Here is a 25,000-nt window from a genome sequence, read left to right on the forward strand (position 1 = left end):
CCCCCCCCCCCCTCCTACAATTCTATAAAACACTGACTGTTTACTGTTTTACTGATCCATACTTCAGAATATTTGCAGATTCATCCTCAGCGGCGAAAGAGAATTTATCCTCAGTTGTGTGTGTGTTTTTGCGTCACCAAAGCCTTTTAAATCTGCCAAGTGTGTGTGTGGACTTACCGTCTGGCTGTCAGGAAAGTCCATCTTGATCAGTTTGTGAGCGCACTCCTCGTAGTCCAAACTAAAGAAACAATCAATCAATCAATCATTAAGTGCACATCAATGAGTTCATGTGTGTGCATGTTACCGTTTGTGTGTAATTTTCTCAACCTGTTTTAATGTTTTATCCTATCACACACACACACAAAAACACACACACACACTTAAATATTAGTCCAAGTCCATCAAATATAGAAGGAGCTGTAAATAACTGCCAAAACCCTGAGAGACAACTGAGTCACCAACTGTTTGAGCTTGTATTTGTAAGAGTGTGTGTAACTGTGTGTACCTGGACTGGATAGCAAGGTAGATAGTTCTTCTGAAAGCAACCAGGTTGACTTCTGTCTGATCAAAGATGGTGACCTTCTCATCTGTTAGGGAGAGACAGAGAGAGGGCATGTTTAATATTTGGGTCAAATTGCCGCAGTCATTACTAACTCTAATGTCTACAGAAGCTTTAAACTGGAATGTACCTCAATTTAACAGCATAATTTATTCCTTTATTTTGAAAATATTTGACACATTTTATTTTTGTTTTTATTGGTGCAATTTTGGAACATTTCTAGATTTGGTTTTCCACTGCAAATAGTAACAAAGGTCAATGAAATGACATGATAGCTAATCGCCCTAGCACCGCACAAAACTGCAGTGACATTATCTTCAATGATCTTTTTTCTCGGCTACAAAACAGAGGAACATCTGTACTTGTCAAATGACCACTGTGGTTCTGCGGACTGGCATTTTTTTTGAAAACATGGGTCCAGTAAATACAAAAAATAGCGGCCCCTATTGATGGTAGCTTGACTATTTAAAAGTGGGCATGGAACAGATACAATCCCAACCGAAAAACAAAAAACAACGGTTCCAAGTGAGTCTTTTCGTTAAGTCCGGTGTTTCTAACTCCACAGCTCCAGTTTGTATTAGTGCTCTCTGTTAAAAACTAGCTGTCAAGCCCAAAATGAGAAAACTCTGATGATGTCACGATGACATTTTTATCAGACTTGACAAAACTCCCCCAAAGCCACAGCTGACATTAAATAGGCTTACCAACACAATCTGTGGAATGCCCCTTTAGTTTGAGATAACTGTCCAGCAGGTCAACCTGTGTGTCTCACCTTCTCCCTCCTGCACTTTCTCTTCTTCATCTTCATCATCTTCTTCGCTGCCATCGCCCTCCTCCCCTGAATCGCTGCTGCCCTCGTCCAGGATATCTGTCGGCAGGTGACAGCTGATTGGTTAAACTGTGAGGGAAGTAACAGTGGACAGTTTGGTGTTTGCAGCATTCTTACCTCTTTTGATGGTTTTGTATTTCTCCTCATTATCCAGGAAGTCTGGGTCCATCTTAAACACATCTGAATGAGCACACAGACACATGTTAGAGCTACATATGCACACTCATTCTGCAGAGTTGTAGAGTCAGGTGGAGCCCCCCTTCCCCCTCCCTCCCTCCCTCCCTTCCTTGGGGGCTTACTGAGCATTTCCTCAACATTGTACTCGTCGTCCAGGGGCAGCATGTGGGTGAACTGGTCTTCCTCGTCCACCAGGTCCAGGCCCTCTGGGATCACTGGATGATCTTTAAAACCGTCCTTTCTGATGGCAAACATCACCTCGATCATGTACTGGACCCTCTTATCAATGGCCGACTCGTGGAGGACATTCCTGAGACGCTCAAATATGGCTGAGAAAAAGAGAATTCATTGGTACTTTTCTGTGTTCTTTAACTTTACTTTCCTTAACAACAATAGCGTTGAGTTTAAAGGATCAGGTTTAGCTCAGATTTTCAGGCAGGAAATATTTAAGTAGCACTTTTGGTTGTGTGTTAATAGACTTTAAACGGATTAATCTATTCTCATTTCAGTTTTTACTGAAATTGTTAGTCCTCATTTCAAACTTAAGGAACAATGATGACAAAGGATTGACAGTTGTAGCTACCGTTGATTCCTCGCGGGGACACCTCGGTCAGTTTGAGTCCACACTCCTTCAGGAAGGCAATGGAGACCTCCACGCTGTCGTCAGTTGGACGCTCTAGCAGCAGAGTGAGCATCTCCAGACACAAAACCTCATGAGCCTGAGGGCAAGGGACACCGGAGCAGACAGGGAGAGTGAGAGAGAAGTAAACAAACTTCATCTGAGCTGGACATAAAAACTAAACCCCTCCTTTAATATTAAAACCAGACAGCAGGACCCACCACGTTCTGGTTGATGAGATGTGCCACAAACTTGGAGGCTGTCAGACACTGTTGCTGGAAAACAAAAGAAAGACTAGTTTTAATACATCACCATTACTAACACTAGTGCTAATAAATAAAAAACTGCCAATCTTCAGAATGAATTTAATGTCAAGGAAAAAAAACACACTGATTTACAGCCAATTTAAATCTAAAGCCGTGTTCAGTCTTAACGCAAACTGGTGTGCTGATTTTAAATGGATTTGCCAGAAGTATTAACGAATACTGTATAAAAACAATATCTTACCTTCGTCTTGCAAAGCTATTTATTAAGTTATTAAATACAAAATGAACTACAAGATCTTACATGCTGTGTTCAGCCTTTTATGTTATTACAAAAAAAATCAATCTAGAATTGTAGAAGATGAGACTGATGATTCTTCTGTAAATCATTATTTTCACCCACTTCGGTCCATCGCAGTCACATATTTTGAATCACACTGCTACACTCATTTTCTGTTGATCCATCTATCAACAGACAGACAGACAGACAGGCAGACAGACAGAAACCTTGAGGTTGCGGCGATAGCTCCTCCTGAAGGACAGGATGAGGCGTTTGAGGATCAGCTCTCCAATCTGCGGGAACTTGGAGTTGATGATGGCAACGACAGCAGAGTAAACATGAGTAAAGGTGGGAGATGCTGCCTGAGCCTGCAGCACCGAGCGAGCCAGAAGACCCCTGAGAGTCAGACAGGGAGACAGTTACAGGCAAAGTCAGGGAGACTCAAGGAGATTTTTTTGTCTATTGGTGGAATACCGAAGAGAGAAAGCTTCTGTGAAATGTCAATTTTGCTGTTTAGGATGTTTACATTTGAATGCTGAGTGGTAAAATTAAGTTGTATGTTGGCGTGCGCAAATGTTCACCTTCCCCTGATGATGTTCTCCTGCAGCAGCTCTTGGATGATGTGGACGATGTTTGACACATTGACTTTGTTGATCAGTCCGTTGATGGACTTCTTCAGGGCCTCCCAGCTCATCCTCTGATATGCCAGGCTGCATAGAGGGCAGGGCATCAGTGAACACACCGAGAGAGAGAGAGAGAGAGAGAGAGAGAGAGAGAGAGAGAGAGAGAGAGAGAGAGAGAGAGAGAGAGAGAGAGAGAGAGAGAGAGTTGTGCACCACACTCTACTGTTTTACCACACAATGATAACTGAACCAACATGCAAAGGTGTTTATAACGGTGTAATTAAATGTGTACTATCATGGACAAGCTCTCTCTGTGCAGCAAATCTCAAGTTTCAATGTGAATTGATAAATATCTGCCTGGAAGAAAGGAAATCAATCTACAAACTGATGGATGATTGAACCAAAACTAAAAGAATGGTCTCAAATCCTAGCTTCAATAAAAACTAAAGCACTCATACCTGGACTTGTCAGTGATTTGCTGTTGCATCATGCGTAGCTTGGCGGGGGGGATATAAGCTCCACCCGTCCTCGTCAGGATTGGGTCAATCTCCTCTTTCTTCTTCTTGACCGGCGGCTCTTCAGCCGCCACTGGCTCCCTGTCTGTTGGTAAGGAGCCTGAGCGTCCTCTCCTCCTGTGATCAAACTCTGCATCCCGATTTGTCTGCCGGTCAAAACGGCCATCCCTCTCGTCACGGCGATCGTCATAGCGATCACTGGGCGGAATAGGGACGAAGAGATGAAACAATTTTTTTCCAAATTATTTATGTAATGATTTCCCCTTGCAGGATTAATTAAGTATGTAATCTTCTTTTTCTTCTATATGGACACCTATTATTAAAATGTTATACTATTAAAAATTCACTCACTGAAATTAGTACAAGCCAATAAAAAGCCACGCGTCTTTCTGTTACCGAGTATAGCGTCCTCTGTCGTAGCGGCCCCGATCTCGGTCTCTCTCTCTGGACCTGTCTCGCCCTCTGGACCTGGATCGGGATGTGGATCTGTCTCGCTCTCTGGACCTGGACCTGTCTTGCTCTCTGGACGTGGACCTGTCTCGCTCTCTGGACTTGGACCTGTCTCGCTCTCTGGACTTGGACCTGGATCTTGATCTCTGCACAACAAATGAACAAAGAGTGTCAGCAGTATTTCTTTCAGTCACGTTAAAAGGATCTGGATTGTCACTGAATGATGGACTGGGACATGAATTTCTTCAGAAAAAAATACTATAATTGTTGGACGTTTCTGGGAGCGGAAGCAAGAAAGTAAATACATACAGGAACAAGGTTGTGTGTTCTGGATTAGTGCATACTTCCGTCATCTCCATGGTCAAACCAGCTCATTTCAATAAAATGATCAGACATTGTTTTGCGAGAGACATTTCTACATCTGCTCTGGTCACCGAGACATCGCTTTAGCGGCAGCTGGTGTGACCATGGTGATACGAGTGACGGACGGCAAGCTTGACCGCAGTCTGTTTGTGTGATAGAAACACTGCAGGCTGCTACGGTTTGCTGCTCTGCTGCATCACATACTGCTAAACACACCTGACTACAGGAGACATTAGCTCAGACTTGCGGAGTTTGTACAGTTGGTACACCACAAACACTCATGAATCTGAGACCACCTCTTCAAGCAGGTCTCAATACGCTTATTTGGTCCGCTTTTGATGCGCACCAGAGTTTGAATGCTGCGTTCTCACCTGCCCAAACAAACCGCACCAGCGGGACAAACATACTCAAGTTCGATTCAACCAAACTAAAGGCTGTCAGTGTGAAAAGGCCCTAAGATGACAGTAATGGACACATGGTTCTCTTCTATTTGTGATTCTGTTGTGGATCAACAAGCTGCGACTTTGTTCAGTAGAGATGTATTCCGTATTTTCTTCACTGGTTGCCAGTCTGTTTCATGATGCAGGCCAGTTAAATTTAACTCTGGCTACTGTCTCACAAACATGTATTGAAGTGAAATCCTGGTCTGTTGCCATGGAAACTAACACTGGAAACCAGCCAAATTTCCAGGGCCAGTTATTCAGAATCACTAAATGTTTGGTGTGGCCTGATATCTCAACGATAACCTAAATAACTTAAATCCACATAATGAGGTACAGACACCTGTTTTTTTACCTGCACAATTCAACATATCTAATTGTTGCAGGTCTTTTATTAGTCCTGCTAAACCGCACATGCAGGCCTAAACAACATATCTGTCATGTTTTAGTTGTTCTGCATTTGCAAAAGAAATAAATTCCTTAGTCCATGACTTAATAACCTGGACATGTGTTTACAACTAAATTTAGCCTATAATGTATAAATGTGCACATTTGTTTATTTAAAGTGACTCTACAGTATATAACTTTTAAAGCCTTTCTAAAACTGTATACTGTTCCATCTGATGACAATAAATGACCTGTAACAGCAAACAAGACTAACAGTGCAATTATACACTGTGTATACACTATATAAACTATTTGTATATAGTTTTTATTAATGCCTTTGCGGTCACAAAATGATTTATGGCAGGTAGACGGCGCTACAGTAACACATTCTGATGATTCACAGATTTTGGCTGAACACCGGAAAAGCCGGTGTTCGTGAGTATACAGGAACAAGTTTATCTGCTGTTATTACAAAAAAGACTAAAACTAAAAAAAACTAAATTAAAATTAAGCATTTTCAAAAAAATCTAAACTTAACTAGCAAATCCGCTTTAAAAACTAATTAAAACTAAACTGAATTTGAAAACAAAAATTAAAAAAGAAAAGAAAAAAAAGATAAATGAAAAGTGAAAAACTATAACAACCTTGGTTTGGTACTGCTAATTTGTTTTTTCATGGTCAAAATTACCGTAGCAGAGAATCATTATAGCCCCAAAAAATATAATTTCTTTTTTTTAATTAAAAAACAAAACTTGCACTTTACAATTCACAATGGTGTTGTATGTCATTATATTAGTCAACCCTTCCATTTAGCAAGGACGTTTTATCCCTTTTAGTCCGTGTTGGCCTACTATTGTATCCCTGTATTTGAATGAAATGCGCTACATAAAGGGTCTGACACACCAACCAACCAACCGGCCTTAGGCCGAAAATGCAGTCGGACAGACAATCTCCCGGAGCTGGTCAAAAAAGTGCTTCAAAACACACCAAAGCGACGCCTACTACTACTACTACTACTACTACTACTACTACTACAAAAGTGCCTACACGAGACATAATACATCTCCATAACAGCAGGCAGCGCTATTCTGTATTGTCGTCTGGCTTGTCGGCCAAATGATCAAAAACTAAATACAGGACTTTATTTTACCTTATAATTATTACTTAAGTAGCCTATATTTGAAGTAAAAGAAAAAAATCTACAAAGGGAGTGAAAAAGATCAATAAGGAATTCTCAAAGAAGGCTCAGCTGCGTCTTTCTCCCGTCGCGTCCCGCGGTCTCTCCTACCTACATCGGCCCCCGCACCCTGTCTCTTATCTCCTTTCTACCTGCCTTCCTACGCACACGGGGAGGGCAGGGGTTGCTCCTCACAAAACAGATTCAGAGAGAGGTGACTGTTTTGGAAAAGAAAGTCGCCAGATTTGTTGCTAGCTGATTTTGTGAAAAGATTTCGCTAAGGGGGTCTAAAAAGTAGCTAATCTTGCAACAAAGTAGCTAAGTTGGCAACACTGTTTTCAGTAGGGAAGGGGCTGTGTGTGTGTGCGTGTCTGTGTGTGTGTGTGTGTTTGTGGGGTGACAAAGGAGAGTAGGGTAAGGAAATGCACCTGAACGAGTGCATGTTTTAAATAGCGTTAAGAAAAAATAAGAAAACGCAATGTTTGGCGACCAGTGTTGCACACCGCCACAAATTAGTCTATGTGTGTGAAAAACTGGAATGTGCTGGTGTATGTGCGACATTGGTAATTATCTAGCAAATGGATTCTGGACATTGTGAATTTAACTCAAAACATTATCCAGCCCTATACCTTACTACTCATATTTCTCACAGATTTTATTCACGCTTACTCAGTGTAAAAGTCTAGAGGACACAAAAGAATAGTCTCAACAGCATATTTTTCTGTCTTAATAACAGTAGGGAGCCAATAGTAAACAAGGCACGTCAACAAATGAAATGCCAGTAACATCCACGTTAATCCGTGCTTACTTTGATCTGAGCCACACTGCTCCTTAACTTCCTCAGTGCCCCATTATGTCCATCCTCATCATCACTACTGCTGCTGCTGTCATCAGAGCTGCTGGAGGCAGGGCTCCCGGAGGGAGAACGGCCCGCAGGACTGGCCTGAGGAGATGGCCTCTCTTTGGGGCTTCTCTCAACTGAGCCGGCCTGTTGGGGCTTCTCTGCTGCAGCACAGGACTCGTCTTCTCTAGGTCCTGAAGACACAGAGAGTGAGAGAAAGAAGAATTATCAGGTGAATGTACTACAACTACAAAATAAACTTGCGGCCGCAGGTTTTACTCACCACTTTGTTCTTTTTGCCCAGGACTGGGACTTCTGCCGGGAGAGTCCATTCTGCAAAACACAAATACAAGATTATGATTCTAATTAAGAGAAATAAAAAAAGTACTGTGACTTTATTAACCTGGCGGTGTCTCTCAGATCCTCAAACCCACTGATTCCTAATCCTTCCTACTTCAATACAGCTCACAAATAAATAGTTTCATTTTTACAACAAGCCGAGTAAAGTCCCAAAATAGCTGACCACTATTAATGGATGCTCTAGTGAGTATTTCAGACAGTTACTGTGACTGTACTTCATAAAGACCTCAATGGTGTCTGCAAAATTTACATGTTTTCATCTTCACCTTTAAAAGGTCTTGGTCAGGATTCAGCTGACTAAAAAGCTTCCCTTGAAAGAATTGGATTTACCGATGTGTTGCTTAAAATAAACTTTAAACCAGCTTTGTACAACAACAACTATCAAATCAACTCAGTTCTTTGTGTAAGCAGACAAGGGCTCAGGACACCGATTGAGGAAAGTGGGGCTGCAAACAATATTTTTTATTATCAATTAAGGAATCCTACCGATTATTTTAACTAATCATTTAGTCTATAAAACATTCGAAATCACTGGAAACTTCAAATGCCCATTGCAACTGCCTAAAGCCCAAGATCATGTCTTCAGATGTGTTTTAAAAAGGTGAATCGGTTTACTAAACTTCCGTACTATCTCAATGTGTCAGACACAGATAGAAACAACATAACCTAATATGCAGCCCGTTTTGTTATTTTGAGTTAACTGACCCGTTAAAAGACAATGTAACGTGTCTGGAGTGTTTCAAGTAAAACGTTTCACTTTTAAAGGACTTTAAGTTAACGTTAGCAAACGTTAACATGACAGGAAAGCTGTTAAGCCACTCCGTAAATATAACGTTACAACGTTAGCTAGCTAGTTAACTAACGTTGAATACGTCCGTACGTCTAATCTAGTAATTTAGGCAGGTTAATAAATATCTACAAAACAAAGTTTCATCGCCATGTGTGTTTGGTTTGGATGAGCTAAAGTTAGCTAGTAATTTAACGCTACTCGCACCTTAGCTAGCGCAGACTAAAACGCTAGCTACTTATTTGCTAATGTGTCGCTAAAACCTCAAGTGTTTTTCTTCTCCGTCTTCTTACTACATTATATTTGTCTTTTATTATCCCGTTACCGTTCTATTTTCCGCCTTTTCGTCCCTCTGTTAAGATTTCGTTTTCCTGCCGGAAACGTCTTACAATTACAATTTTAATACTTCCAGGTCACGGATAGCGTCCACATTTCAAAATAAAATATCAAGGTTTGAACAGAGTTGCGGCTTTCGAAGCGCCCCCTGGTGGTGATAATAGTTACATCCTCCAAGGATGTCAGTTCAATTCTTTCTTTTTCTTATTTAGAATTTAATTTACAAAAACTCAGTTATCGCAGTTCGCAAACACAAAATTGCACGTAAATAAGTACAAATGACATAACACACAAAAGTAAGTAGGAAAGTAGCAATCCAAACATAAATAAACAAATAGATAAATAAATAAAGAAGTGACAGACTTGCAAACCCTATCAAATGTGTTTGGAGCAGGAGTTCTTAACCAAATAATCTTGAATAGACATCAGCCATTAAAACACCTTTCCTATTTGTTACCAAACCAAGAGAGAGACTACATGTCAGTCTACATTTGGAATAATTTAAAACATGGTGTGGATTTGGAAGAGGTTGCTTTGTGAATATGGAATTTAGCTAACAAGATATAGAGATTTACAATGTTACATCAATTGCTATCTTTACATACCCAAAAGTGTTTTTCTTTAAATTTAGAAAGTATTTTCTAAAGTGCTTATTGGTACATTTGCTGCTCATAATATCAATGTTTATATAAAGAATAAAATTAAAACCAGAAACTTCATTTAGTTTTTTATAACGTTTCAATGATTCTAATGTACCATTAGGCGTGGATTTGAAAACTAAATTATGTTCTTTTAATGTTGTTGGGAATGCCTTCTCTCTGAGAAAGGATTCATAGTTTGCTTTCAATCCATTTCTGCAAATAGAGTGACTTGTTCCCGTTAGTGATGCATTCATTATTCCATGAGATAGACTTGTGTGGAGAAAAGATATGAGAATGACACAGCTTCCAGCCCAAAAGAGCTTGTTTATAAAATTAGGATAGTTTTAACGGCAATCTTGTAATATTGTAGTCACATTTCAAGAAGAATGTAAGACATCCTACACAATTATTAAAAATTGTATTGGGGGAAAAGTACAATATGTTCAAATCCACCTTCTTACTTAGAACCAGAGAGCACCATTTTTTTAAATGATGGTGTAAGTTTTTCCATTCAAAAATATAAATATGGTAAATACGGTATTTATGTCTTTACATGTTTAATCAAAGACATTGAGAGAGAGGGCAGGGTTGACAAATCCAAATCAAATCCCCTACGCTTGAGTCAAAAGGATCCTTCCTAAAATAGAAATTTCTCTTTAAAGCCATAAATTCATATACATTCAATTCAATTCAAATATCTTTATCAGCATGACGTAAAACTGTGCATCAGAATAAGATTATCTGCCCAAGTAAGTTTTCACTTGCATGGAATATGTCTTTTTTGGTGCAACAGAGGAACATGCTGTAGTGTGGGGCGAACGCAAGCACGCACACACACAAACACACACAAACACACATACAAACACACACAAAGTGAAGCAGCACTCATCTGTACTGAAAATAAATACATCTTTATTATTCTCATCTCTACAGAGTGATCCCTCCCCTGCATCCCACTGACAAGACATCAATACAAAATAAACATCATCATTAATAGACATCAACAGAAATTAATAGAAACCAAGAGTCAGAGAGTAAGTGAAATTTGAAGTATGTGAAGGATTTTCTTAATCAGTAAAAAAAATAAAAAACGACGTAGCGCCTCGGAGCTCACAGTGAGTGTTGGTCCAGCAGAGCAAAGGTTGTGACATGAAAAATAAACGTTTTAAAAATACAAAAGTAATTAAATGGTGAAGGGAATCAAAGGTCAGAGGTCCAGTTAATATGAATTAGAGTGTTGAAGAGAAGACCGTGAGATGTAGCGGAAGACTCAGAATCAAGAAGTGGACATTTAAGCTCAGATTCTCTTCACGATGTATAATTATCTCCCAAACATCAAGAATGAACATCCACAACAACAAAAAGTAAATTAACTGATTTCCCAAAAAAAGTTACGCTTTCAGTAGCTCATTCTTACCCCAATGCGTCTGTCTAGACATTTTGAAAATAACTTTTCAACAAAAATTTAAAAAATAAATAATAATGTAGGTATTTAGGAGTGTGTTTTAGATTGATTAATTGGTCTCCCAGCCAATCACACTCAGCTATGGCAGGTGTGAGTGCTTGTGTCACCTCAGCTACTCCCAAGAATTCCAGTTTTCTATAACTGTTTATCCGGAAACCTGCGAGGGACCACACAGTCACTACACACAGACATTAATGCTGAAAAAAGAAATGTTTGTTAAATGGTCATTAGTAATTCACTGTTCAGTAATCAATCACTTCTGTGGGTTCTGTGCAAAGAGGAGGGAAATTAAGAGTTTCTACTACAGATTAATTAGCATCAGACGTGCAGGTAGACAGTTTGTGCTGAAGTGGTGCAGAATGACCTAAAATGTTAGCAGTGATTTACTGATAATCTATTAACATTACTCTCAGTAATCGTTATATATGTTTAAATTATTGCACACAGATTTGTCATCGGACTGTGGGAAACTAACATGCTAAGGCGACTAACATGCCAACGCAGCTAAGATTTGGCCTACACTGCCCGCTCACCCATACATGACCCGGCTCGCTAAGCTCCTCTCTGTGACCTGACATTCCCCCATCATCAGCAACAACATCAACAACAACATCCTCATCATCATCATCACTGTTGCCATGACAGCTTACTGAAACCTTCTGCTGCAGAGTAGGCTTTGACCTCCATAGTACAGCATGACAACCCTAATCTCTTCACTCACACACCCACCCACCCTATTTTGCAAACCCCTTCAGTTCAGTATGTGTTTAGCCTAGCTTAGCACTAACCACAAAGAAACAAACAGATTCAACTATGAATGAGGCAAGTGGAACAAAAGCACCATGACAATGATGATGACGATGATGATGAAAGAATGTTGACAGATGTTGGATCATAATACCTTAAATTGTATATTTTTAAAATATCCTTAAACCTTAAGAGAAGGTGAAATGTGCATGGAACTTTAGAGGGCAAAAGTTTGACATAAGACTTTACTCTTATTGAGGATCAAGGAATGTAACCCCAAACAAAAAGCTTGGATCAATAGTTCATTAAGGTACATCAAGTATTTGTAAGGGTAGTTGCTCCTGTGTGTTGCTCTGATAATATGTTTAAGGCTCCAATCAGCCTATATGAATGAATGACTACAAAGTAAAAGCAACTGATTATTTATATTATTATTATCATCATAATGGATCAGGATGGACTTAACTGGGGCAAAAGAACTTGATGGGGACATGACTGGGACTAGTAGTGGTGTTACTGGTAGCACTGGTACAACTGTTAACAGTCGTACTCGTAGTATTAGTGGCAATGTAGCAGTTAGAGGCCTGGCTTTGATCAAAAAAGCTTAAAAAAAAAAAAAACAGCTGATGGTGCACACAGGCACAGGCTGGTTCAGACTGGCTTTCCCAGCATGCATCACACCAACACATTAGAACCAAACAGACACGTAAACGTCCGATCTGAGTTTATCACATGTAGGCAATGTGCTCATTTGTCATCAGTGTTCCAGACATACAGTGTTACAGACACATAGTTTCTACACAGACAGCGTTACAGCTATACAGTGTTACAGACAGACAGCGTTGCTGCTCAGGCTGTGGTTACTAAGGCTGAAGGTGAAAGGAGGCGGTGCATTGCTGTTGCGATTACTGCTGGTGTTTCTTGCCGGGCAGGGGTGATCGCTTTGGCGACACGGCAGCCAGCAGCTCGCTGTAGATCTCCTGTCGGACCTCTTGCGCCACGCTTTCTCGAATCTGGAAAAGAGACAGAACGTTTAAACAGCCGCTGTCTTAATTAGCTCAGGTGTTACTTTTTTTTTTTCTAAGCCTCGGGTGTGCTGTCTGAAAGTACAGACATAAAAGTGGTGTCAATCTTCTCACCTAACTCTCAGCAAAAAGGCAAATAATTGAATTTTCCCAAAGGTCAAATTGTTCCGTAAAAACAACTGCATTGTGAAAAATGCTCCAGCAGTTTGTCTTTAAAATGAAGCTATATATTGGCTCTTTTTTCGGGTCTGCGGCCATTTTAAACAGCTGTGTGACAACAAGGGGGCTTAAAAAACTTTTAAAAAGATAGACCAAAAAAAACCAATACCCACGTGCAATAATGTTACTGTAGATACAACTGTGGACTAATTATTCTCTTTACTTATATTTATTTATTAGTTATTATTTATTGTTTGTTTTGTTTCTTTTTGCACTATACCTTGCTGCTGTAACATTGTGGATATGCCCGTTGTGGAATTAATAAAGGATTTTGAATCTTTTGAACAGTCATAAAAAAGCATTCTGCTGCTAGGTACCTTTTCTTTATCCTACGACTTCCTAAGTGAAATCCTAAGTGCTTGTGTATGACCCAACAATGTAAAATGCTGTGTTCATTTTATCAACAAATCCTATAGCAAAAGAAATTTGTCAAACAAATAACTTTTTCACAACAAAAACAAGACTAAATAGAAAGAAACCTTTAAACAAAACTCAGACACGGTTAACATAATTTACACAATGACAAAAATAATCATAAGGGTTGACTCTTTAATCACTAAAGTACCAGTAAAAGTGCTGGTGGACTGTTACCTCTCTGATAAGTTGCTGCAGGTTCCCCACTCTGCCTTCTCCTGCTGCTCCCTCCTCCTCTTGTACTTCTCCTCCTTCTCCTTCTCTTCCATCCCTCTCTCCCTCCCTCTCTCCCTCCTTCTCTTCCTCAGTGTGTGTGTTGGGTCGAGGCGGGGGGGCAGGGTTTATGTTAATTGATGCCCGGTACACGCCTCCTCTCTGCTCTCCGCTTCCTCCTCGGACTGGACTGGAGGATCGGGAGGAGCAGTTGGTGGAGGGGGCGTTACCGTCGTAGCTGAGCTCAGATTGAAGGTAGAGCTGCTCTCTGAGCAGGTCTGACACCTAGACAAACAGGAAAAGGTCATACAGCTTTATATATAATTGTGTGTGTGTGTGTGTGTGTGTGTGTGTGTGTGTGTGTGTGTGTGTGTATGCTGACCGGCTCCATGGCTCTCAGCGCAGAGGCGGTGGACAGGCTGTCAACACTGCCGTCTCTGTGGAGACTCTGAAAGAGAGCAGGTCACATCACGTCAAGTTTATCAGTTTAGTTTGAGATCAAATAAAGTGTCGTAAAAAGATTTTCAATAAACTTCTGCAGTCACGGTTCCTGACCAGACAAACGCATGTACATACTGTGTATATGTACTTTATATACCCATTGGTGTTGTGTGTATATGCCTTGAAATGTGCCTGTATGTAGTGTGAATAAGTATTAATATACCATGTGGCATCTCTATATGCATCTATACCCTGGGATGTGTGTGCACATACAGAATGTGTCTTGTGTGTGTATATTCTGCATTGTGTCTTGTGCTTGTATAACCTGTATAATCTGTTCATACCCTCTGGTGTATACAGTGTGGGTGGTTTGTGTACCCAGAAAATGTTTGTGTGTTCCTGCATCCCTTTACTTGGCTAATAACATCTAAAGTGGGTGTTTCTGTCAGAAGCAGAGCGGAAAGGCACTTCTAGGGCGCTTCTTAAACATGCTGCGGTGCGTCTGGTGCAATCACAAGCATTGTCAGTTCTGATGGCCACGAAGCAGCTGCGCCCGCTAGAAGCCTTGGTAATGTATTGTCACTGTTGTGAAATTATTAAATATTATTAAAATGTCACTATGAAAATGTCTCAAACGAAATACAGTCAGAATATCCTGAGTACCCAATGATGTGTGTGTTCTGCATGTATACCTTGCATTGTGTGTGTTGTGTGTATATACCCTGTGTTGTGTGTGATGTGTCACCTCCATCAGTCTGTCTTCCAGCTGTTGTTCCAGCTCCTGCAGTTCCTCTCTGACCGCCGACCTCAGAGACTGGAGCTGCTCCATCTCCATCCTGCACACACACAAATGCACACCATGTTTTTTTGTGCCACATGTATATTTAGTCATACTGTGAAACATGTATCTGTTTGATTATGAGTCACCTGTCGGCAGGGCTCAGATGTTTGTAGACCAGGGCCTGCTGTCGGATAATTGACAGTTCTAGGTCCATCATCTGACTGCGGAACAAGTTTAGACTCTGCCTCTTCTGCTTAAACTCTGCCAAAGACTGAAAATTGAGAGAAATAAAGTTGAACAAAGGTTAAGAATAAAATAGTCTCAATGCATCATACTGCAAACTAACAGTAGGTACATTTTAACTTATGCAAAGCTAGTTTGCCAATTTATTATATAACAACTCCTTTGTATGACTGAGTCAGAGAACATAACTGCCTTCAAAGGGAACTTGTGATTTTGTGTTTTTGTCATGGAAGTCAGGTAAAAGCTCTACAAAGTGAGATTTAAATATACTTTATTACTTTATTTAACACGCAAAAATTGAACAAGTGAAGACGGTACCTGGTGGCTGGGCAGAGCTGCTCTGTGCTCCCTGAACACGTCTGGAGTGTTGGCTTGGTTCTACATGGAGAGGACAGTGATGTCAGGACAGCAAGTGGAACACGAAAAGCTGACAAAAGGATAAGTAAGAGCTAACCTAGTCAAAAATAAACAACAGGAAGTGATATTACTTCCCCTGGTGTTGGAGAGGGGTTTCAGGGGTCTAGAGTGGCAAGGGAAAGCTGGTCAATCGCAGTTTGACACTAAAGGAAATCCGCATATTTGCTTTTATTGCCAAAGATTGTTGCTCCTCTAATGTTAGTATGCTAAATATGAAGCTCTCAAAATAAAGCCAAAGTTGTAATACACTAAAGTTTTCATTTAAAGATAGTGAGACTACAACAACAATTCACTACAGTTGAAGTGACAAGAGCTTAAGGGACTGAAGAGAACTAACCTGGCTCAGACTCTGAACCGTTCCTCTGATGTCATGCAGAACTCTCCTGAGTTGCATCTCAGTGCTGGACATGCCCTGGCCGGAACCCGGACCTTGAGCAACATAAGGAGCCAGCCCCGGCTGGAGGCTGTGACCTGGGTTTAGGGTTGAGGCCAGGTCTGGCAAGAAACCTGGAGCAGGAGGAGCAAACCCCAGATGGAGGCTGTGTTCTGGGGCCAGGTGGGGAAACGCCAGGTTGGGGTTTGTGTTGTACCCTTGGTAGCCAAGATAGGGCGAGGCAAACTGTGAGCCATTAGGAGTAGCATGGTAGGGTGACTGATGGGTGTATAGATGATTGTAGCCCTGTTGGGGCATTGCTGGAGTTCTCGGATGCAGGCTGCCGAGACCGACGTGGTGAGGTACCGTGGAAGTAGAGGGCTGATGCAAGTTGGAGAAGTTGTTGTGCTGGGGCATTGTGGGAGTTGTAGGTTGGTAGAGACTGTTTAGACTAGAATGGTGGGACAAGTTGCGGTGGTGAAGTATGTTAGGAAGACTGGCGTATGGATGGGGAGGGGCAAGGTACTGTGGAAGAGGGTTCAGCGTGAAGGGGTATGGGCTGGCGTTAAGGCTGGGACTAGGATTGGGACTTGGGTTAACATACTCAGCGTTAGGATTAGGATAAGGACAACGGAACATCATCTGTCCTGGATTCCAATTTTGTTGATTTTGGTTGGTGCTAATGTTCTGTTGGAACTGGCCCGGCTGCCGCTGATTGGAGGAGAGATCAGGAACACTCTGGGTGCTCCAGGAGTGGGCAGGTCCTCCTGGTGGAGGAGGGCTGCAGCTCTGCAGGGAACAGGTTGACCGCAACAGGTGGCGTGGGATAGGTTTAGGTGGGATGGGAGCCTCTGTGGGAAGCCTTGGTGGTTGGGTGATAGAGCCAGACGAGGAAGTGGGGTTTATAATCAGGGTAGACAGACAGTTGGTTTGTCCTTCCTCCTCCTCTACCTCTTCCCCGTCCCCTTCGGCCTCCTGGTTGTATTTGAAGGAGAAACTGGGCTGCGTGCAGGACACCTGACCTTGACCAAACTGGATCCTGACAGAGGACACGACCCTGGAGGGCGAGAGGAGCGAGGAGGGCAGGGAAGACGACCGCTGCATAGGTACGCCGCGTCTTCCTCGTCCTCTGCCAGGGACTTGGGACAAATCGGCGGACTGGGGGTCAACCTGCTGTCCACCCCAAGTCAGCTGGCTCCGTTTGGCTCGAATCAGAGCGCTTAGAACTGGAGAGGATGGAGCAGGAGGTGGACAAAGTGAAGAATCTTCCAAGAATGGATTGTCTTCTTGGGCCTCGTCCTTAGCACCCACTCCCTCTTTGGTTGGTTCTGTGTCTGTAGCTGTCTCGGTCTGGTTCTGGGTGTGTTGAGGTTCTTGTTCTACAGCGTACAAACTTTGAGAAATCTCCTGTTCTGGTTCTGGTTCATGATCCGTCTGGTCCCCACTCTCAACTAGCTCCTCCTCCTGGGTATTATCCTGCTGCGTTTCCTCAAGTTTGTTCCTTGGGAGGTGGTGGGCTGAGTACTGTGGAACCTGCTCTGAAGTCCCATCAGCCCCAGCATCACTAGCAGTCCCCGACTCTTCCTCTCTGCCATCTGGCAGGTTGAATGCTGGTTGGTCCATTGCGAGGGGCGTGGCCACATCCAATGAGGGGTGTGATGTCACAGTGATCTCACTGTCACAGCTGTCACTGCTCTCCTGCACCTAATCAAATTAATCAATAATCCATTAACAGTGGTGGATGAGGTACTCATATCCATAAGCCTAACCCTACATTAAGTAAGAGTACCAATACAACAATGTAAAAATACTACAAAGTAAAGGTCCTGCATTCAAACTCTTTCCTAAGCCAAAACACAGAAGTAAACGTATCCCTGTGGCTCATATGTTACAGGAGGTATTAATGAGTTAGTGTCATTTTACTGTTGTAGCTGGTCAAGGTGGAGCTACTTTTAACAACTTTATATACAGTTAAGTAGTTTCATCCAGTGGTTCCCAATGTATAGGTTGTGCCTTAACCAAAAGGTCACAAGATAATCTGAAGGTTCATCATATGACTAATGAGAAGGAAAAAAAAACTAAGTTCTGCCAAACAAGCGTAGCACCCTGAAGAAGGCTGTCCGTGCCGCTACATGTGGGGTTACGTCTCGCTATGTTTTTTTAAATTTTCTATTATAAAATAGCCGGTAAAATAAAGGCTTTTGAAATCATTTTGAAGAAGAGTGCCTTGGACTACCTTTGTTCTATATACTTAAAAATATGTTTTTTGTTGTTGTTGCTTTTTTGTGAAATATTAGATCATGTTCCTTAATTTAACAAACAGTTTATCTATATAAAAACAGCGTAGGAGTTTAGTGGAGAAATCACTCACTGAACTGCTAAAAACTCATGAACAACAAATACCAATGCATGCATCTGATGACCTGCTTTTCATTTAAAATGTTCATCTAAAAAGTAACAAGTAGCTACATCATAGTAGAAAGTACAACATTTCTTAAAATGCACTGGAGTAAGTAAGTAGAATAGGACTGAAATACTCCATTGATGAAAAAATACAGTACCTTTATTAAGTACAGTACTTGAGTAAGTTTACACCACTGTTCATTAGTAAAAAAAAAAATAAGTCTAATTAAGTTGAACCAGCCCAATGTAGTTACCATGTGATTCAATTTGTTGAGTAACTGTTGGTGTCATAATGAAATGACTGGATGTGATCTGTAATAATCTGTCTAAATTCAAAATCCCCAGTGCATAAGCACCACTTGCAGTGCCTTGTGCTCCACTGGACGAGGGGCTGAGGGTGTGGGGGACGGTGTTCACTCTGATGAATTGCAGACTGCAGACATATGAGAATCTGCAGCAGAGATAAATGTTCCAGACTGCCTTACAAGGTATGGAATCAGTTTCTTCCCCATGTGGTTAATCTGCAGGGATCTTTCTCTTCCTTGTTTTTTTACGAGAGGGTTCAAATAACTTAAAGATTAAACTTGGTGATTGAAACTGGAATACAAGACTACAAAACAAAAACTCAAACCTTGAGGTTGCTGTTGGAGTCGGCGGAGGGCTCCTCAGCAAAACCACTGCTGTCTGACTGCTGACTGACTGTCCTTAACAGATCTGAGAGAGACACACTATGATTATTCCTGCAGTACACTGTCTATCCAGGTGATGGCAGAGTAGAATAACTTATATAGAACATGAAGCGACCACACAGTCAGTCGTCACTGTGGTCTGAGTGAGCTAAGACACAGGAAACATGTTTATGGCATACAGAGACATGCTGCAGATGTAAACCTGTATGTATATACTGCAAAGGAATGCAGCAATGAGCAAACAATCACTCAAAATATCTAACAAAAAATTAGCTTTTTTAAGCGTTTTATGTGGAAGGAATTTGTTAGACCTCAAAGTTACACACATTACATTTTGGTGAGTGACAATAAATGTCTACATACCATTTGTGTGTTTACAAGAAAACCCCAAAGGGAACTTTAAGTTAAGCCAAACATTAAAGTCAGAAATTGAAAACAGAGGTAAAGGTGAACTCACCAGTGGCTCTGGAAGTTTTAGGTGGCAGAGCCTCATCTTCGTTACTCTGAATCTTAAATGACAAAAACAGACACTGGGTCAACATGCTTGTTCGCCAACAGTAGCAGCCCTTCATCAGGCTCCTCACAAGGTAAAAACTGCTGTAAAGGCCAATCCACACTGGTTTAATAGTCTTACAACGCTACTAGTTTGGGTCCTTTCTTTATTTTCTCTTCACATGACTGTAAATTATAAGCTCCACAGGAAGCCGTACAAAGAACACAAATCTCCTGCTGTCCCTATATTGTGAAATAATAACAAGGTCAGCATTTTCACTGTGAGCTTTCTTGTTTTAATATACACCTATGGGAAAATGAACTTAATGAATCAATGAATAGAAGCAATGATGCTTTTTTAATGTATATACTTATATATCTTGCCCCAGACAAATACCCCTCATACTATAATTTAAAAACTGACTTTAAAAAAAAATAAAACCTACTCTGGAAACCAAACAAAATTGGAAAAAAAAGTACAACAATGAAAAATACAATAACTACAAACTCTAATGACTCTGGTAAGAAGAACCCAGGAGAACACTGTACCTCCTCCATGTCGAAAGAGTCTGTGTTTTCCATGCGAAGCTGGGCCAGCTGGAGCGGAGCCAGGGTAGGATGGGCTTTCTCTGGGGTAGAGGTCAGGTTCTCCTCCTCCTCTTTGACCACCTGGGATCCTTCTTCTATTCTCCGACTGGTTGACTGAGAGTCAGATTCTGGTCGATGCTCTCCATTGGCTGCTGGTGCAGGTTTGTTCTGTTCATGGCTGATGGGAATTAACATGTTATGCCACAGTCAGAACAAAATTTGCTTCCCAACGAGTACTTTTACTTTGATACTTTTACAATAACTTAAAATATTTCTGTACTTTAACTTAAGTAGAATGAAGGACTTTCACTTGTAATGGATTTTTTTTTTTTTACAATGTAAGTATCTAAGTATTTCTTACACCAAGTTGTTTAAGTATTAGCTGGCTAATATTAGCCACTGGTTTGTCCAGCAGTACCTGTCGTCTCCATCTCCGTTGATTTCCTCGGTAACCGTTGCCAGGGAATAGCTGTCTTTCTTGCGCATGGGTTTCTGGTTGACAGTCTCTGCCTGCTGGTCGGAGACTGTACTGCAGCCGTCCTCTTCTGGACCTGGGTGTGTGTGACCGTTGGTGTGTGTGTGATCAGGGGTTGCGTGTCCGTTCGGCTGTGTGTGTTGGTCGGACTTGTGTGCTTCAGGCGACTCGGAGGCGGCTGCATACAGGTTGTGTTTGCTGAGGGTTTTCTTGAGGAGTGTGGCGACGTCTCGAGCCGAGCCGGTCCTCCTCAGAGGAGTAGAGGACTCATCTCCCCCTCTTTCTCCTCCGTTTCCAGCTGAGATAAAAACGTTTCAGAATAAAAACACTATCATTTAAATGTAGTGCTTGTTAGATATTATAAACTGTGACATAATGTATTTGTCAACTTATTTTTGGTCCATGGTAAAGACAAAACGTTATAGAGACGAAACAGACCTTTTGGAACAAAATTTCTAATAGTCTACAAGAAAGAGGTGACACGAGACCATGCGTCAGTTAAATGAAATCAATCTGACAGCAATTTGCTTACATTTGATCTAAAATGCTCAAATTTGGTGTTAACAAAAACTGTTTTCATCACTTAAAAACGACGACAACAAAACTGAAAAGTGAAGTAAAGTAAAAAGGAGAATTAATAGTGACAAAATGCACATGGAACACTCATCTATAACTATGAATACATCTAAAAAAAAAAACTAAAAAAATATGTTTTTATTATCCATCTCTTCAATTATTCAACTCTTGAAAAAAAAGTCCAATTTGTTTTCTTTTGTAACTCACTATGAGTTACCAATATCAGTCTATATTCATTATATATCCTCAAAGGTTTTGTTTGCTATATAACAGTAAAACAAAATCAGTGTATGACTCTGTCAGTGGCTCTCTGCTCCTCTTGAAGTTTAGACTATAGAAAAACTGTCCTACTGTGGCCTGGGTGTGGTTTCCCTGGTTACCTTGGTCCCTGGAGCTGATGGGTTGGACAGGCTGACCAGAGACCTGACTGTAAAGCTGGAAAAACCCGTTAGCTACTGTAGTCAAGACCTCGATTTGACGGAAACGACCTGAAGAGACAGAAACAAAACAACAGTTATAAAGTGCTTCAAAGAGTCTAGATAAAGACAGAAAAGGCACAAACTAGGAAATATAAACAAACGCTTCTGAAAATAAAAGATGTTTAAAAAATAAATAAAAAATTTGCCCAGATTTGGATTCTCTAAGATTTTCAAAAAGGCTGTTCCTAACCTGCTCCTGTAAGTGTAGTGAATGGCATGGAGTAGATCAGAAGACAATTTAGTTGAAAGCATAAACATGTCCACATCCAGCAGCACTCTTCCTCCTCTGAGCCAGTTCAAATACCTCGGCTGGCTCTGATGTTTCCTGGTGTCTCTGAACTCGCTTTTAAAGCACTACCCCCAAAAACATCTACAGGATAAAGAACTCTATTTTGTCTTCAAAACAGAATAAACTCTACCAATGAGTTTCAGGTGCAGTTTGTCAGGTATCAAGAAGCTTCTAGAGATGGTGTCAACGACTTCAAAAAAGACAGATGGCTGTTATTCCGATTCACTGTAGTGTGCTCTTAAATTAAAATCCCTAACCCTAACCCTCCAATTCCTTTTTTTGTAGGCGTAAGGTAAAGCACTGTGAAAGATGAAGGAATATGACACTAGATTGTTGTAAAAGAAAATAGTAATATTAGAAACATTAAATACCACAGGCTGATTCTTACATTTGTTTCACAAAAATAAGGGACTCAATAATTGTCTGCCATAAAAGCTTCATGTTGGGACTGGACACAGACGTCAGAGCCACTCTTCCCTCCCTCCCTCCTTCTTCTGTGGTTATGTAAATCAAGCTGTCAGTCTTGTCTCTAACAGGATGATGACTTGCATACTTTCCTTCCTTTTGCACTCGTCTGTTCACCCCTTGCTGTCTAAATACTTGTCAGTCTGTTATGAAACACAGACATCTGTCTTTTGTCTGTCCCGCTGTAAACGCCACATAACTCCCTCTAAAATGTCATCACCTGAAATCTATAGCTGACGCTTGCTTGCTCTTATTCTTTCACATCTAATCCCATTCTGACCTCTAGCTCCTTTATTAAAAAAAATAAAAATAAAAAAATATATATATAAAAAAAAGACTTGTGGTTAATACATTTCATTGGCCGCATTCAGTCATTTCACTGTTCTCCCAACTCCAATTTTGAGGATTTTTATTGTTATTTAGATTAGATTATTAGATTATTTACTTAGATGGAGGACTGAAATTTCTTAACGGGATGAAAGAAAACAAATTAAAGTAATCCATTAAGAAGTTGTCTATACATCCATAAGTACGTATTATTGTATGCTTATTCTGCATTTTTTTCATGGTGTAAACATTGCACACTACCTGACCAGTACCCATTAGCCAACAGACAAAGTTAGCAGCTAGCTGGTGAAGAACATTTAGCAGGTGAAAAAAAAGTTTTTCTCAGGAATTGGTGGTGACCAAACTGGAGCTAACAGGAGATTGAATATTGGCAACTGCTGAGTGATGCTAATGTTTCTTTTTGTCTGCTGGATGTTGACCTGGGCAGCTGTTTGCTAAAATGTTAGCCAGAACAACTTTTACAAATTGATTATATGCCACGGTGAAGTTTTCAGCTTGTTCTATTACCCCAAAAACAAATTAGCACCTTTTTAACAAGCTACAAATATTCCAAAAGAAGCTACAAATAAATAAGAGAAACCTTGGTTTAAAACACATAGTGAACAAATGATTCTGTTCAAGCTAGTCAGTCAGTCATACAGTTAAGTTTTTTCAGCCACATCTGGACATGACGACAGAAAGTCTTATTACAGCAGCTGTGTGTGATGATAGTAATACTGTTTGAGTCTGTTTCCTGCTGACTGCTGACTCCACACTAATGCTCATTCTAAAGATCCTAAAACAGGAAGTGAGGAATAAAAGAAAAAAACCCAGACTCTCTTTTTTCTCTTCATCCCAAGAGATTTGTGCAGATGGTGAGAACGGAGCTTACATAACAAACAACAACAATAAAACACACACACACACACACACACACACACACTACCACACACTACCACACACAGACACACACAGACACACACACACGCACGCACGCACACACACAACTGGGATCCGGGGAACCGATGGAACAGTATGAGAATGTTCTGGAAAAGAAAAAAAGCTTCTGAAAAGCAAAGACGGACCAGAGACTGTTAAAGGAGCAGTTAACAGTTCCCTTTAAAAAATCAAAACAGATCCAGTTCTGATCTTAATCACTGTAGTTTTTTTGTAAAGTTAGAGAGCAGTTAGTTTTAAACCAAAACTTGCACTACATCAGGCTTAATCATTAAGCCTTCCGCAAAGTCACACAGCATTTTTAATTCTAATTATGTGTAAATGAATGTATCCTGGTGCTATCCATTAATCAATTTCCCATAGAAGGAACCTTTTTGATACTACCACTTAGAGATGCCAATGTTTTTGTTTTGTTTTTTACAGTAGTTTGAAGTGATGGAAGTTAGTGATTTAGTGAAGAGAATTCTGACAGGGAACAGCTCTTCAACTTTCTCTCAGCGGACCTTTTAATGTGTTCTCATTCAATAGTTTTATGTCATCATGAGCCATTTTTCTCCCTGGCTTTCTTCTCTCCTCCTGAATCAGTTAATCGAGATTCAGTCGGTGTGCAACAGTACGTGACTCATTTATTTATCTGCGGATAACAAGAAAATAAGGCCGTCCTCCTGAGATAAGCAGATGGAAACATTATGTACATGTTCCCATAATGCACTGTGAAAAGTTGTTTAATTCAAAAATCCAAAGCTTTAGCAGATTGAAAAGACATCTCAATCCCAAACAAACTGAAAGACTGATCAGAAATCCATTTGTTTACCAGTGTCAGATTAATGATTTTTTCTTTGAGATGGCTGTTCAAGTACTTGGACAAAATAATCAATGAATAAATCTGCACCCAGGATAGTCACAAGAACAGACTCTTGAGGACATTATTTTGTTATGTTTTAACTTCCTGTCTGCCAGAAGTGGGAATGTGTCAAATGTGACAAACATCAACTGATATTAAACTGTTCTCCCACACAGGATCAGCAGTTCATGTTACTGTTAAATAGTCATGGTAACTGTTGTGATTGTGTTGGTATTTGCGTTTTATTGATTTATGCGTGTATAACAACAAGATATTATAACAGCTGTCTGAGTGTCCGTTTAAAATGTGTGTCAACACAATGTTTCTTAATCATAAACGCAGAGACACAGTGGAAACACATGTAGTTATACTATTACACACCATCCGCTGCACTATGACATGGGCTTACTATTATTGTGGAACAGGCTGAT

At 40.7% G+C, this 25,000-nt stretch overlaps 2 protein-coding genes and 1 long non-coding RNA gene across 14 annotated transcripts in view; 1 reads left to right on the plus strand and 2 right to left on the minus strand.

The window, feature by feature from the left end:
• Positions 1–6,832, plus strand: part of LOC117952352 — a 19,556-nt gene extending 12,724 nt beyond the window's left edge. The window contains exons 3-4 of the long non-coding RNA XR_004658395.1: positions 5,265–5,268; positions 6,749–6,832. This is a non-coding gene — a long non-coding RNA (uncharacterized LOC117952352). The remainder of the gene's footprint in view (positions 1–5,264; positions 5,269–6,748) is intronic.
• The window catches only part of cwc22 (CWC22 spliceosome associated protein homolog), a 12,626-nt gene extending 3,521 nt beyond the window's left edge, over positions 1–9,105 (minus strand). For 3 of the 8 annotated variants that reach the window (XM_034884560.1, XM_034884559.1, XM_034884552.1), the window contains exons 1-14: positions 8,996–9,105; positions 7,807–7,856; positions 7,491–7,717; positions 4,262–4,461; positions 3,809–4,063; positions 3,309–3,437; positions 2,955–3,123; positions 2,406–2,459; positions 2,149–2,284; positions 1,688–1,894; positions 1,506–1,568; positions 1,332–1,427; positions 506–587; positions 178–238 (exon numbers count right to left, since the gene is read on the minus strand). In XM_034884560.1, the coding sequence (XP_034740451.1) occupies positions 178–238; positions 506–587; positions 1,332–1,427; positions 1,506–1,568; positions 1,688–1,894; positions 2,149–2,284; positions 2,406–2,459; positions 2,955–3,123; positions 3,309–3,437; positions 3,809–4,063; positions 4,262–4,461; positions 7,491–7,717; positions 7,807–7,855 (1,728 nt within the window). In that variant the 5' untranslated portion in view covers position 7,856; positions 8,996–9,105. The remainder of the gene's footprint in view (positions 1–177; positions 239–505; positions 588–1,331; positions 1,428–1,505; positions 1,569–1,687; positions 1,895–2,148; positions 2,285–2,405; positions 2,460–2,954; positions 3,124–3,308; positions 3,438–3,808; positions 4,064–4,261; positions 4,462–7,490; positions 7,718–7,806; positions 7,857–8,995) is intronic. The other 5 variants (XM_034884557.1, XM_034884558.1, XM_034884553.1 and 2 more) reach the window with 5 other exon arrangements.
• Positions 9,106–12,148: 3,043 nt separating this feature from the next.
• Positions 12,149–25,000, minus strand: part of itprid2 (ITPR interacting domain containing 2) — a 32,005-nt gene continuing 19,153 nt past the window's right edge. For 3 of the 5 annotated variants that reach the window (XM_034884547.1, XM_034884551.1, XM_034884550.1), the window contains 12 exons: positions 21,589–21,696; positions 20,576–20,930; positions 20,119–20,335; positions 19,535–19,586; positions 19,020–19,102; positions 15,950–17,689; positions 15,514–15,573; positions 15,099–15,223; positions 14,893–15,007; positions 14,113–14,178; positions 13,695–14,015; positions 12,149–12,872 (listed from right to left, as the gene is read on the minus strand). In XM_034884547.1, coding sequence (XP_034740438.1) covers positions 12,765–12,872; positions 13,695–14,015; positions 14,113–14,178; positions 14,893–15,007; positions 15,099–15,223; positions 15,514–15,573; positions 15,950–17,689; positions 19,020–19,102; positions 19,535–19,586; positions 20,119–20,335; positions 20,576–20,930; positions 21,589–21,696 — 3,350 coding nt within the window. In that variant the 3' untranslated portion in view covers positions 12,149–12,764. The remainder of the gene's footprint in view (positions 12,873–13,694; positions 14,016–14,112; positions 14,179–14,892; positions 15,008–15,098; positions 15,224–15,513; positions 15,574–15,949; positions 17,690–19,019; positions 19,103–19,534; positions 19,587–20,118; positions 20,336–20,575; positions 20,931–21,588; positions 21,697–25,000) is intronic. The other 2 variants (XM_034884549.1, XM_034884548.1) reach the window with 2 other exon arrangements.

Source organism: Etheostoma cragini, chromosome 11, assembly GCF_013103735.1.
Source record: "Etheostoma cragini isolate CJK2018 chromosome 11, CSU_Ecrag_1.0, whole genome shotgun sequence".
NCBI lineage: Eukaryota > Metazoa > Chordata > Actinopteri > Perciformes > Percidae > Etheostoma > Etheostoma cragini.